The sequence below is a fragment of the Cajanus cajan genome, chromosome 5 (assembly GCF_000230855.2).
Source record: "Cajanus cajan strain Asha chromosome 5, NIPB_CcT2T_4, whole genome shotgun sequence".
Classification (NCBI taxonomy): Eukaryota; Viridiplantae; Streptophyta; class Magnoliopsida; order Fabales; family Fabaceae; genus Cajanus; species Cajanus cajan.
In genome coordinates, this window is record NC_138521.1 from 11337758 (window position 1) to 11352015 (window position 14258).

The window sequence follows — 14258 nt, forward strand, 5'->3', positions numbered from 1 at the left end:
CAAAATAGGCTTTTAATAAGATAATATGTTGGACCAAATTTTTAAAAATGTCAAGTTAGACCTATAAAAGAAGTTTAGGATAAATCATTGATCAGATTTAAACTTTAATTTTATAAAACAGATTTAATTTATATATGAGAAAGGTTCAAATGACACTAGTATAATTTTTATTAATTATTATACCATTTAATAACTATATTAAATGTAAATTCTTTTTACTTAATGGTTAAATTATAACTTCGTATATGTTGATAAATTTGGAGAAGCATTAAAAAAAACTTATCACAAATTTGATAAACTAAAAACTTAAATTTTTTTATATTATTGATCTGACTGCGCATTGATGAACTAAATTTTCTATTACATTGACACAATGATCAACACAATTACTATGTATATCATAGTCATTAATGAAAGGAACGCAGAGAATATTGAATTGTATTGTACATCATTAGCAACCAAAGTATAATTTCATTTTTTAAGAGATTAATCTTTCCATACTGGAATGATCCCCTGTGCTGCCAAACGTTTTTCAACCCAGAAGATTATGTGTTTTGCTGTAATCTTCTTTTCATCAATAAGAAATGGCTCGACAGTGCTTGCTCCTGCGTTATACGATGACAAAGAAAACCCCTTTGGACCTGTTCAAGGGAAACACACAAATGATGCTTACTTTTGTTTACAATTGCATATAACTCAATGTTAGTGTGGTATAGTTTCTCAAGAAAACGAAAAATGTACATACCAGTGACATTTCCTGTGGGAAAGAATGCCCAAAATGTATAGGGGTTGCCTTTCTTCAAAAATGAACCTTCCAACTGTGAGTCATTTCCAAATCAAATGTTATGAATTGTCCTATAATGCTTTATAAGATGAATAATTCAAAAAGGGTCATGCTAGTGGAGACTATGTTTTCTCCATGTATAAGGATCCAATTCCATCTTCACAAGAGTCAAATTAAGTTTTCTAAGCCTCACAAAAGTGGCTGAAATTTGAAGGACAGTAAAGGATGGAGAATATTGGAATCATTACAAAGACAATAGTATGAATGTGGCATATATGATATATCTACATTACTACTTACTAACCTTATTGTCCTTGAAAATGAGCTCAATATTGGAGAAATCTTCTTGGGCTTCAAATATTTCTTTGAGTGCAGGGATCACATCCTCTTCCATCATCTGGGGCAGAGGCTTAACTGGAGCTTTAGCAGGAGGTTTCTTTGCTGGTGCAGCTTTTGGAGCTTCTGTAGCTTCCTTTACCTCCTCCTTTGTTTCAGTAGTAGTAGCTAATCATGTTTCAATTAGACTAATCACAATTAGCCATATGCAAAATTGTTTTAAATAATCCAAACTCTTGGCAATTAAAACATTCTGTTATGCTAATGCAGAAACACACCTGCTGTGCTAGGAGATGATTCTTGAACAGCAGAGCAGGTGATTCTGTTTCTGCTGGCTGTTTTAAATTTACTTGCAATCTGCAACACAAGAAAAACAATTATTCAAAACAAACTTCACATCATTTGGTTACCTCAACCAAAAAAAACAAGAATTATTGCTGTAAATGAAATATCCCAGTGTTCAGTTTACATTAGAAGGATCTAATCCAACACTTACTAACAAGTGAACTTTGAAAGTGTTACTACATTTTTTTTCTTAGTAGGAATTACACCATCAACAACAAAGTTTAACCTAAGAACTTATGTATACTAAATCTTTTCATTACTAAACTGATCCTAATAATTCATGTAACTACTGGTTGGCTATTGAGTGAAAAGAGAAATACATAACATCGCAATAAAAAATTCTTAATGAATTGCTTAACATCGATAAATTATTTTAGTTGGAGCTGAATAATCAAAGGATAGATAAACATACCAAAGGTAGTATTGGTGATGATGATGAGGTGGGTATGGCAACATTCTGGGAGACATGCAAAGAAGAAGTTGATGGTAATGAACACAAACGAAAGGTAGAATCTCCAAGTGCTCCTCCCCTTAACAAAATTGCCATTTGCATTCTTCCACTCTTAGTGCTTTGATTGTGTTCTCTTATTTTTTTTTTTTTTCTATTTAGTCACCAACCATTTTTTTTTCTGTCACTGGTTTGTTAATGGTTTTAGTGAAAAATATGCGTGGGAGGAACAAAATGAAAGAACCCTCTGATCCACATGGTGCTTGAGATAATATGTACCACTGGTTTTGATGCCTTTTCTTCTATCTATCTATTTAAGAATAAATAAATAAATATACAATCTAGGAACACTAGAGTACAAAACAAGGAGTGACAGAAATAGTCACCACTAGTTCCGATGAATCTGTGAACGAGTTTCAACCGTACATAATAAAATTGCTAAGGACAAATCAAAGAGTTCAGCTGCTAGTTTTCTTAGTATTTATTTTCTCGTACACGCTTCTCCGATAAATTTCTCACCCCTTTCTGATGTTTTTTCGCTAAAAAAGGGTAAAATATAACGAGGAAAATCCTATAATGTATTTTCTTGGGTACACATGTTAACCTTACTTTCAACTTAGTTTAGGTCCTTTAGGATACTATTGTGGAGGAGAATCCTTCACGTAAATTTTAACCAGATTACAAAAATTAAATTAAAAAAAAAGTACAATTTAATGTTGAATATAACTTTGATAATAAAAATGAGGATATTAAAATGCTTCCTTCTTTGAGTTCAAGTTACATTTTTTTAATAAATTAAATATAACAATTTAGGTTATAATTATTTGTGAAATGCTTAGAATTAAATCATTTTTATTTAATAAATTTATAAATGAAAAATAATGAGGCAAAAAACGAAGGAAAGAGAAAATAAAAACTGCTTTTTTTTATTTATAGTGGGTCAAATTATTTTGATTATCATTCTTGTAAATGATTGTTACCAAAAGAGGCTGACATATCAAGTCGAGTCTTTTGCTCACAACGACTATAATTTAAGTTCGATTCTCAAATTTTCTTTTTGAAAGGTAATAAATTTACGCAGAAAGATACCAGTATAGATAGGATATTCAAGACGGGAAATATCTCTTGTAAACTGTATGAGCTAATATACACCTGAAAAGAGAAAAAAAAATAAAACATAGAACTAATAGATGTAATAGGTGTATGATGTGATAAATGTAAGAAATTGAGATAAATGCAGAACATTTAAGTATTTAAAATATTTGAGTATCAGAATATTATTACTCTCTCGGATTGCTATACTTTCCATATCAAAAGGAAAAAACCTTAAACAATTAACAATGCAGTCTACTAAGAATAAAATGCAACTATTGCACCGTTTTTCCATTTAATTACAGAAAGTAGTAAGCATAATGTAGCAAATCTGATTCACTAGGCTAGTTTCTCTTCGTCGTTCTAGTTCTCTTTTTGGTTGGAAAGTGGTTAAAAGGAAGACTTTTCTGCTTAAAGTTTTCAACCATGTTGTACACCTGCAGCAGTAAGATAACAAATTATGGTTTCAAAATAAAAAAGAAACTTCGAATTTTATCCTTAAATCCATAGAATCTAAAACTTTGGCATAATGAATTATCTTATAAACAGCATAAAATAAACAGAATGATTAAATGCTTTCTAACTTATAATGTTAAGACACTTAGTGCAAAATGCAATTTTAACGGATTCAATTTCAAATCAGAGGTCAGTCAATGTGGACACACAACAGTAGTCATTCATGTCAATTGTGTTTCACATGGCTATTTCAAAGCTTTTCAAGAGGGTAGAAATTTTGTTTGTTGTGAGGGTATGCTGCATGCCAGCCAAGTTGAACTCCTATAAAAGTCATCACACACTTGTCACGTATTTATAAATGTTTCAAGTGAGAAAAGGATTAACAGATTAAGTGAGGTTGCTAAGTGCAGAATACAACCTTTCTTACACTGCTCGTCAGTCCCATACTAGAAAGCGCATTACTGTAAACACACTTCCAAGTTGTAGTTTTATTGTCCGGGCTTTTGATCAAATCATCTACTCCTCCTTCTACAAGAAAAAATTAACATTAGTACAAAAAGGAGTAGCCTTAGTGTGTACAATGTGATCATTGTATTCATTTTCATGCACATTAATTAATCCACAGGCCATGCAGAACACTTTTTAAGTCTTCTTCAAACCACAGAATCTCACATACTAGACGAATTCATGATATTAAACTACAAAAATAGTTGCCGACTGAATAAAATTTCAGAAGCAGTAACTGTGTCACATTGACAATGAGCTGTATTATTTATGACTAACATAAATTATCACTAGGAAGAGTTAGAGAGAATCAATAAATAATAGCAGCATACTAGCATGTCCATTGTCATTCATTAAGATGCAAGGAACTTTTGGCTATACCCTGGTTGGTCATGGCCTTTTTAGCTAATTGTAGTTCAATAATGATAATATATTACAAATGCCCATAATAACCTACGTAAGTATATGTGATCTGAAGAAACCAAACAGACATAGAAAAAAAGGATTGCACCTTTCAATTGTAACACCAGCAATTCAACATACAACTTGAGGCGAATGTGGCTGAAAATATGAACAAAATCCCCAATATCTTCCCTCAAAACTATATTGCAAGTCTTTCTGATGTCAATTTTGAGATTCTTTTTCAAGAAGCAATCCATTGCTTCTCTTCTAGCTGTTGGAACTGTTTCTCCATCAAGTGAGACAGATGGAAACTCCCAGAGACCAGCAAGCAATCCTTCTTCAGGTCTTTTGACAAGAATAAATTTGCTGCTAGACTGGATTTTATCCAACAATCTTTCAGTTCCAATTAATTCAACCACACATACAGCGGAAAAATCACTTCTTTGTTTAACCTTCACACCCTTAACAGGATAATCTGTAACTGCTACAGTACTATCATTTTTAGCCATTGATAGTGCTTGACAAAATTCTGACGCTGGACAAGAGGAACAGCTCGGGTTCAAAGGGGTGCATACAGTTGCCCCAAGTTCCATGAGAGCCTGATTGAAGTCCCCAGGACGAACAGGATCAACCAACTGAGCAGCTAATTTCCTTAATCTCCATTCCAACCCACAACAGTAAAAAAAGTAAATGACAAGAAATACAAGCTTGATTATAAAATGAATAAATTGTGCCAACAAGAAATCAGTAAAATTATGTTTTACTAACAGCCTATATATGTACCTTAGGAGCAACCAATTTAAAAATACACCTCATATAGAGAGACACATCATGTCAGAGAAGAAACTAAAAGCTCCCACTCTTTTCAATTATTCATGTCATGCATGTGCCTCCCCATTACTTGTGCATAAGGCAAGAAAAAATTAGAAAGGCTTTTCTAATCAACATGATAGGCTCAAAGTGGTCTCTACTGCTATTTTCTTCAGTAGATGTGCTAATTTGACACTTAAAAAAACTACTTTTTTTCTTCCATTGTTTCTTATTCAGGTAACACATTTGATGAGAACTGAGATATCAAAATCATTATAATAATAATAATAATAATAAGGAAAAAAATGTTTTTCCAATTAATGATGAATAATTTGTTCTTGATGACATGAACTCACCAAAACCTCTTAACGGTTACCGAGTCTTTTGGATTTGCAGAAACAGCCCTCAGTCTAGCAATCACCCTTACAACATTTCCATCAACAACAGGTACAACCTGATAATTTAATGCATGAGCAATAGCCAATAGTTACAATTCTGGAACCAAAATTGCAGAAACTGCCCACCTCTTTGAATGCAATAGAAGCAATTGCTCCAGATGTGTAGTCTCCAATTCCAGGAATCTTTCGTAGCATAGAAGCCACATTAGGAATTTTGCCTCCTTCTGCAGCTATTTTCTTTGCCCCCTGACAATGGAAAGAACCTGGTCAAACTCAAACCTTCAGCATGTACTGGTAAAGCTTAATTATCTCTTACTGATCTGTCTTCGCTACTTTCTTTTTAAGTAGGACTTACATTCTCATTATATAACACAAGATTGAGGATTTTTTAACATTGATCAAACACAGAAACAAAGTTGATCAATAAGACATCGAAGATCTTGACATGAAGAAGAAGCTTCTAATACTCTATGTTTGGCAATATCCATTATATGAATTATTATGAGAATTTGATGCATGTATTATTTTCTCCGTGTTTTGCTCCTTTTACTAAGGAGGATGAAAAAAATAAAGTGAAGAAGGTTTAACACCATTATAACAATTTTAAAAACAATTTCCAACTAGTCATCAGGGAGACTTATAGAGGGTAGTAAAAGATAAACAACAGAAGATGAAAATAATGTTGTCACGATAGAACACCTCTAGAAGAAAACGAGCTCTTCGGTAGTAGCCCAAACCTGCCCACATCTCATTTACTTCCTGCACAAAATGGCAACAATCACATGGTGAGATACAATTAGTCTACAAATTACAACCACTGCTTTTAAACACATGCACACATAGAAAGCAAAGGAATCAAAAGAAATAATCTGCTATTGCTATCTATACTAGTCCAAGAACCTGTTTGGATACAAGCTTAGAAAAACTTTTGAGAATTTCTCTACTTTAAATAAAGAGTTTTTTCTAATAGAGAAACTCTTAGAAGTACTTCTAACTTATATCTAAACAAGCTCCAAAGCACACAGGGTTACAGAGATATTCCTATATGTCCTGGAAACTTCCGCGTGCTCAAACCCTAGTTTAGCCCATTCTACCTTCAAAGACCATCAACAACCTTGATTGCAAAACTGTAATCCAAAAATTCCCTTTCCTTCTTATGAAAACCCTGGCTCGGAGCAACGATAATTGAAACAAAGATCCATCATCTTGAAGCATTAATAACTTGTCATATTTTGTTTAAAAAACATTAATCAAACTTCACAAACTATCAACTAGGAAGTGAAACCATGGCATCAAATCATCAGCCCTAAAGTTCATGACTTGTTAACATCAAAGTATAAACAATATTTTTTAATTTTCATGACTCCCACAAAATAGCAACTTGACAGCAGATTCACAGAACAGTTGCAATGATGTCCACGGGTTTCTTAACTACCCATAAATTATACATTGAAAAAAAAAACATCTTTTACAAGAAACGTGAAAATGGGGAGTGGAAAAGGCAAAGGAAACCTCAAGAGAAGCTTGTGCAAGATGGTGAATGGTGGGCCATTTTTGCATCCAACGGTTGTAATAGGCAATAACAGTCTGAACCCTTGTTTGCTGAAGCATAACCTCGGAAACCCACACCCCATAAGCTCTTCTTTCAACTTCTTCTTCCTTTTCTTGTTCAAGGTGTTGTGTTCTCCAAGGTAGTTCCCTGCGGTTGAGATCGTACCAATCCAAAAGAGACACTCTCAGTTTGCGAGTCTCGTCTTTGGAGAAGGATAGTGCGTCTTCGATGTCTTCCACTGCTTCCGCCAATGGATGTGCCCTTTTGGCTTTGCTCACGCTCCTTTCCGTGTTCTCCTTTTGCTTTGACATGTTGGAAAACAGTGGTGATGGTGACGGTAAACTCAAAAACATGCGATGGTGTTGCAACTTAGCTCCATACAAGGTTGTTGTTGTCGTTCGTTAAGGAATGCGAATGCAGAGACCTCAAAATTTGAAGTAATGCCTTAGTCACAAACCCCCGCTGAATTTTATGTTCAAAGTGGGAAAACGAAATTTGTAATACGATTGATTAGGGTAGATGAAGGGTCTTTGCCTTAAGATAAACATGATATATGATTTTATTAATTTTTTTTATCCATCATAATTACAATTACATCACCAAAATTTTAACATAAGATTATTTGCGGTCTATTCCTTTGCGGATTTTTATTTTAAGAGAATAAATGTAATTTAGCCTACAATTTTATAATAAGAAGTAATTTGTTTCATAATGATGTCTTTATTTTGGTTTCTAGTTGTGTGAATTTATTATGATATTTTTCTTTAAATCGCAGTTTAAAATTTATGGTGTTAATTTTACAAAATAATAAGAAGTTATGGAATTTTTTTAAAATTCTTTTACAAAAATAGACTCCCTCAATACATTTCTCACAATAAACTTGTTTATTGTTGTGGGATTTTCCCTGCCAAAATTCGGTCACCCGGAATTTGATTTCTGTGCGAGATTTAACTTTTTTTGTTTTGTTTCATATTTTCTATTTTTAATATATAAATATATAAAAATTAAATATTAAAATGTGTAAAAATGTATTATAAAAAAATAGTTATGTATTTTCTTTATATTATTTGTATAAGTTAAATATTAGAAGATGAAAAATAATATTTTAATAAGATAAATATAAATGAAAAATAATATTATTGTGTTTATAAAACTTATATTTTTATGTAAATTTTTATAAGTTAGAAGATGAAAAATAATATTGTTATAAATTAAATAAAAATGAAAATAACTTTATGTTTATATAATTTATTTTGTAATAGAATTGATAAAATTTAATAAGTTAGTTAATATTAAATATATTTGTTTATATTAAATTTTAAAATTATTTTTAATTTAAAATGTGTACTAAATGAAAATAATTAAGGAATAGTAAAAATTTGTGAAGTTCCAATGACATTTATAAAATTAAACAATGACATTTATCAAACTTAAAACTCACTACAACAATCAATGGTGATGGGAACTAAATGCATGACTAATATTTAGACATGTCTTCCTAATGTGACCAAGGGTGTGATAATATGAACAATTTTTTATACAATTATGTTGTTCTTTAATGTCCATATCTTTTTTAATCATGTTGGACTTGGGCCGACCTTTAGAAGTTCTCTTCAATTTCATATTTGACCACAAAGTTTGGCCAGTGTAAGTTGGCCAATAATCGTTGTGTCTGAGCTCTCCGAACTGTTCTTTGTATACCTTTAAAATTTGTTGTAAGATATAAATGAGAGATATGTAACTTTCGAAGTTGTGACGTGCATGTAAGCATGAAGCAAGTACATCTGTACATGCGAGTAAGGAATCTGAACTTTCTGAAACTTGTCACAATCACACCACATCTCATCTAGTCTTACTGTAAATCTCCCAACGATTCGAACTTCTCTCAGATATTGCGTTTCTTCCACTAAAAATCTAGTGCTTGTTTTGTCAAAGGTGATGACTCTATGAGTGTTTGCCTTTGATTGTTCATTTTGAATAGTTTTAGTTGCAATCTCTGAGTAAACATGTCCAACATTAATTATTGCATCCACATCCCTGTCTTTCTCAATGAAGAACTTGTTGCAACGGGTATATGTCGCCATTACTATGGAACAAATTGGCAAGTTTCTTATTTTCTTCAAGACTGAATTAATAGACTCTGCTAGATTTGTTGTCATGTGTCCTCAACGTCATCCATTGTCCCATGTAGGCACCCGCCCCTGCCCCCGCAAATTTAAACCGCCCCCGATACCTGCTAGGGATAAAATCTAGGTCCCAATCCCCGCCCCCAGCGGGGTTTGGGTTTTCCCGCCCCGCCCTCGTCCCCGCTCCTATTTTTTTCTTCTTTTTTCTTTTAAATAAATATGAACAATTTAAAAAAATAAATAAAAGAAAAGTAAAATAATATAAATTTTTACATATAAATATTTATAATTTTGGTTTATATATTTATAAAAATAATTTTTTAATTATATTATTAAGCGGGGCGCACCCCGCCCCCGCCCCTGCCCCCAATTTTATGAATCGGGAAAAACTCGAACCCGAACCCAAACCCGATAAACACGGGTTTTCCCCATCCAAATCGGGGCAAGTTCGGGCGAGTACCCACGGGGTGGGTTAGATTGCCATGCCTAGTCCCATGCCATCGTCCATTTTTTTTCTTGGGATGTTGTCCAACCATTGTGTTGTTTCAACATTTTTATCTTTTACTATGTTGTAATAGTAAAAGAATTTAGGTTCAGTCATCCCATATGTTGCAAAAAATATTATAAATTAAATTATGAAAATTAAGTAAAATAGTTTTAAAAAATATTAATGATAATATAGACTACAGGAAAAAAAATTACCTATGTTGACAACATCCTTCTTGAGTGTCGCAGTTTTAATCGTCACATGAAGTTTTATGCAATGTGTCTAATGCAATAGACATGGACAGAAAACATTTATTTTTAACCACTTTCATTTCTGGTGTATACACTTCTAATAGCCTTGTGACAATCTGAAATGAGACACAATCCTTCTTGCGGTGCTACATACTTCTTTAAGTTTTTTAGGAAAAAGAATCATGCATCGCTTGTTTCACGTTCAACAATAGCAAACACAATGGGAATTATGTTGTTGCGTCCGTCTTGTGCAACTGCCACCAATAATGTCCCTTTGTATTTGTCGTATAAAATGTTCCATCCACTTGAATGATTGGTTTGCAGAAGGCAAAACCATCAATGCATGGCTTGAAGGTCCAAAATAACCTCTTGAAGAAAACACTCCCCTCGTCCAATAAGCCACCTTGGTATGCCAGTTGTGTATTTAATTTCCAGATGAAGCCCGAAACATAATTTGCATTGCTTGCAACATAGTTGGTAACTTGTGGTTTGACTCCTCCTAGTTTCCAAAGATGTTTTCAGTGGCATGTTGCTTTCCCAGCCATCCTTTTATGTAGTTGATTGTGTAACCCATCGTGGACTTGATGTGGGCTATGATGGTTGAGATAGATGTGGATGGATCAGCCTCAATAGTTTCACAAATGGTTTGAGAAATCATTCGTGATCCCAATTTATTATAATCTTGTGATATGAGTGGGGAAACACATGTGTGGAGGCCTTCAAACTTCATGATTTTCCAGTGTTGCTCTTTGGTGCGCAATATAGCACGACATCTCCAGTTATAGTCATGATGAACGCATTTTATGACAAGCCTAGTTGTACTTGACATCTTAACCTTGTAAGTGCAGTGATTCACAATGTGAAATCTATTTTATGGTGTCTTGCACTTGTTCTTTTGTTTGGAAGCATTGCCCAACAAAGAGTGTTCCAGGCGGATACACAACCATTTCATGATCAAGGACATGGCTAAATTCAAGATCATGTTCTTGGATTTGATTGGGGATGTCTAGAAAATGTGTAGGTGGGTTGTATATGGCTAATGGTTCTAGTGGTGGAATATTTGGAAGTGGGAGGGAGTCTTCTTCATCATCATCATGTTGGGAGAGGATTTAGTCTTCATCCTCGCTAAAAGGATCAAAGACATTTTTTGTTGGGAGACCAACAACAACATGTTCTTCAATGGTGTTTTGTACATCTGGCTGAGAGGGTATAATTTGTTCAAATGGTTGGGATGGTATTTCATTGAGGTCCATGAATGGACTAGTTAAAAGTTGTGTGTAGGACTGAATGTCGTATTCAGAGGGAATATCATACGAAGGACCAGAAGGGTTTGTGTTTTGGTAAGTTTGGTAAATTTGGTAAGGTGAAAGTTGTGGTGAATGCGATTCATTTGTAGCAAAGGTAGCATATAATTCAATACCTGATTGAAGTTTATTAGAATCATGAACATCGAAAAGTACCTCGACATCTTCGTCATCATTCAACACAAGTGTAGTTACTAACCCATGGGCCAAAGTCTAATAGAGTAGCAGAAATGTATGGTAGCCACCCTTTCATTATTGTGTCGATTTAGTTTTGTGTGGATGATTTTCTAGAGCCTTTTTAGAGTTATTCCTCTCTTTATACGAACTAATTTTGCTAATGGGGAGGTGAAGGTGACTCCTTCATTAGGACATTGGTTAATAGAACCATCTAAGTGAACAATGATATATAGATTGAAGAAGACATTTTTTGATTCAAGAAAGGGAATGAAGAACATGATTGAGGGGATGAGGTTAGAAGGGGATGAACGAAGGAACAAGCTTAGAAGGTGAATGAAGAAAATGAAGGGATGAGGAGCTATTTATAAATGGTAACATTGTATTCCCTTAACGACAAGTTGTGAACGGTCATGAACGGTTACATTGATAATGTTCATATTGCTAACGGAACCTTAATGGCTATAGTCACAATTGAATCTTAATGGCTTAGATGAGGGGCAAGACAATCATTACACAAGGTGTCATGAATGTTGTGTCTCAAACGTGTCAGGAATCACTGCTTTACACAGTGTTGTCATGAATGTTGTGTTTTAAACGTGTCAGGAACCACTGCTTTACGTAGTGGTGTCATGAATGTTATGTCTCAGACGTGTCAGGAATCACTTCTTTATACAATGGTGTCATGAATGTTGTGTCTCAGATGTGTCAAGAATCACTGCTTTACATAGTGGTGTCATCAATGCTTTACTAAGAGGGGTTAAGAATCCAATGCTAACCCTACATGTAACCCTAGCTAACCCTAACCCTAACCATGACCCTAACACTAACCATGCCCTAACCCTAACCCTAAACATGCCCTTGCACTAACACTAGCTCTTACCATAGCCATACCCTAACACCAAGTCATAACATCATTGGAAAAACTTAGTCTAAAAACTTAGTGAAAAAAATTAAAAAACCTATAAACTCTAACCAACGTAACACTTTGGGGATGATTTTATATAAGTTTTTAAATTTTATACTAAAACCAATTAATTCAATAGTATTCATATCAATGAATCCAATGGTACAAGTTCACAAGTCAAAAATATATATGTAACTCATAGAAAAACTAGTGAAAAAATTAAAATACCTATAAACCCTAACCGACGTAGCACTTTAGGGATGATATTTTATGTAAAATTTTTATTTTTTTTACTGAAATCAGCTTATTTTAATAATTTTCATTTCAATGAATCCAATGGTAAAAGTTTCACAAGTCAAAAATACATGTAAGTCATAGAAAAACTTAGTGAAAAAATTTAAAAACCTATAAACCCTAACCAACATAGCACTTTGGGGATGATATTTTATGTAAAAAAAATTAGTTTTTTACTGAAACCAACTTATTTCAATAGTTTTCATATTAATGAATCAAATGGTATCAGTTTCACAAGTCAAAAATATATGTAAGTCATAGAAAAATTTAGTGAAACATTAAAAAACATATAAACCCTAACTAACATAGCACTTTGGAGACGATATTTTTTTTAAAAAAGTAATTTTTTACTGAAACCAACTTATTTTAGTAGTATTCATATCAATGAATCCAATGTACAAGTTTCACAAGTCAAAAATATATGTAAGTCATAGAAAAACTTGGTGAAAAATAAAAAAAATTGACCCGTAAACCTTAACCAACGCAGCACTTTGACCCACCTCTTAGGTGCACGTTACGTGAGTAGGGCATTGATTCCTTGTGGGGCCCACCTCTATCAACAATAGTGACATCTCGGTCACACCTTCTTTGTAATTTTTTTCATCCAATGCTACCATAACTCATATCAACCAAATATCCTTCATTCTTCTTCGTTTCTCTCAAACTTTCAAAGTTCATTAAACTTCCAAACTTTCACGAAAAATGTTGTTGACAAAACAAAACGATCACAAGTCTACCTTCATTGGTAGAACGGTATGTTTTATACATAATATTTATTTACTTAAAATGTGAATCAATATCTACGTATATTTTTACTAAGTAATTTGTTCATAACTGCAGGAAATTGAGAACATCATTTCATCATTCTATCATTCAATGATAAAACCCAACCCAATAATTGTTCATATTCTTGAACAACTTGGTTTTGCTGGGGTGGCCAAACTAAGGCATATTAAGGTTGATCATGCACTGGTAAACACTTTAGTTAAGAGGTGGAGACTTAAAACTCACACCTTTCATTTTCCAACAGGGGAGTGCACCATAACCCTAGAGGATGTTGCACTTCAAACTGACCTAAGAATTGATGGACTCCTTGTCATTGCTCCAACAATGTTTGGTTTGGAGGACATGTGTGATACTTATCTCAACATTGTTCTAATGAAGGGAGAGTCACTTGTTGGCTCTATGGTGAAACTGAAGTCGCTTAGAGACAACATGTTGCCATTACCATAACAACCATCAAAGGAACAAGTTCACCCCCATGTTAGGGCATATGTATTAGGTTTGATTGGAGGTGTTTTGATGCCTGACAAAACAAGAAACACAATTCATCTTATGTATTTATCTTTACCAACTAACCTTATAAGAACTAGAAGATATAGTTAAGGGAGTGCTTGTTTAGCTATGTTGTACAGGAAAATGTGCAGGGTCACAAAAGTTGGGAGCAAAACAAAGGGTGGTTGCACATCACTTTTAATGTCTTGGGCATGGTATCTCATGCTATATATTGCGCCAATTTCTAGTAATCCACCAACATACCCTTTAGTGTGCAGATGGAGCGGGGGTAGAGTCCTAAACTTCCGGAATA

At 33.6% G+C, this 14258-nt stretch overlaps 2 protein-coding genes across 5 annotated transcripts; both read right to left on the minus strand.

The window, feature by feature from the left end:
• Positions 1-340: 340 nt before the first annotated feature.
• LOC109808956 (DUF2996 family protein) lies at positions 341-2145 on the minus strand. Its single transcript, XM_020372157.3, has 5 exons — positions 1878-2145; positions 1399-1477; positions 1089-1288; positions 746-818; positions 341-641 (listed from the first exon to the last, which is right to left on the minus strand). Exons 1-5 carry the CDS (start codon positions 2016-2018, stop codon positions 487-489), a joined length of 648 nt encoding a protein of 215 aa, XP_020227746.1. The 5' UTR covers positions 2019-2145; the 3' UTR covers positions 341-486.
• LOC109808354 (HhH-GPD base excision DNA repair family protein) lies at positions 2046-7645 on the minus strand. Of its 4 annotated transcripts, none has more exons than XM_020371324.3 (7): positions 7088-7642; positions 6275-6334; positions 5702-5821; positions 5534-5631; positions 4477-5018; positions 3880-3986; positions 2046-3442 (listed from the first exon to the last, which is right to left on the minus strand). In XM_020371324.3, exons 1-7 carry the CDS (start codon positions 7478-7480, stop codon positions 3350-3352), a joined length of 1413 nt encoding a protein of 470 aa, XP_020226913.1. In that variant the 5' UTR covers positions 7481-7642; the 3' UTR covers positions 2046-3349. The 4 variants fall into 4 exon arrangements, with proteins under 4 accessions (XP_020226913.1, XP_020226912.1, XP_082931057.1 ...); XM_020371323.3 differs by having other exon boundaries at positions 3880-3989; positions 7088-7640; XM_083074931.1 differs by lacking the exon at positions 2046-3442 and adding an exon at positions 3458-3782 and having other exon boundaries at positions 7088-7645.
• Positions 7646-14258: the final 6613 nt, after the last annotated feature.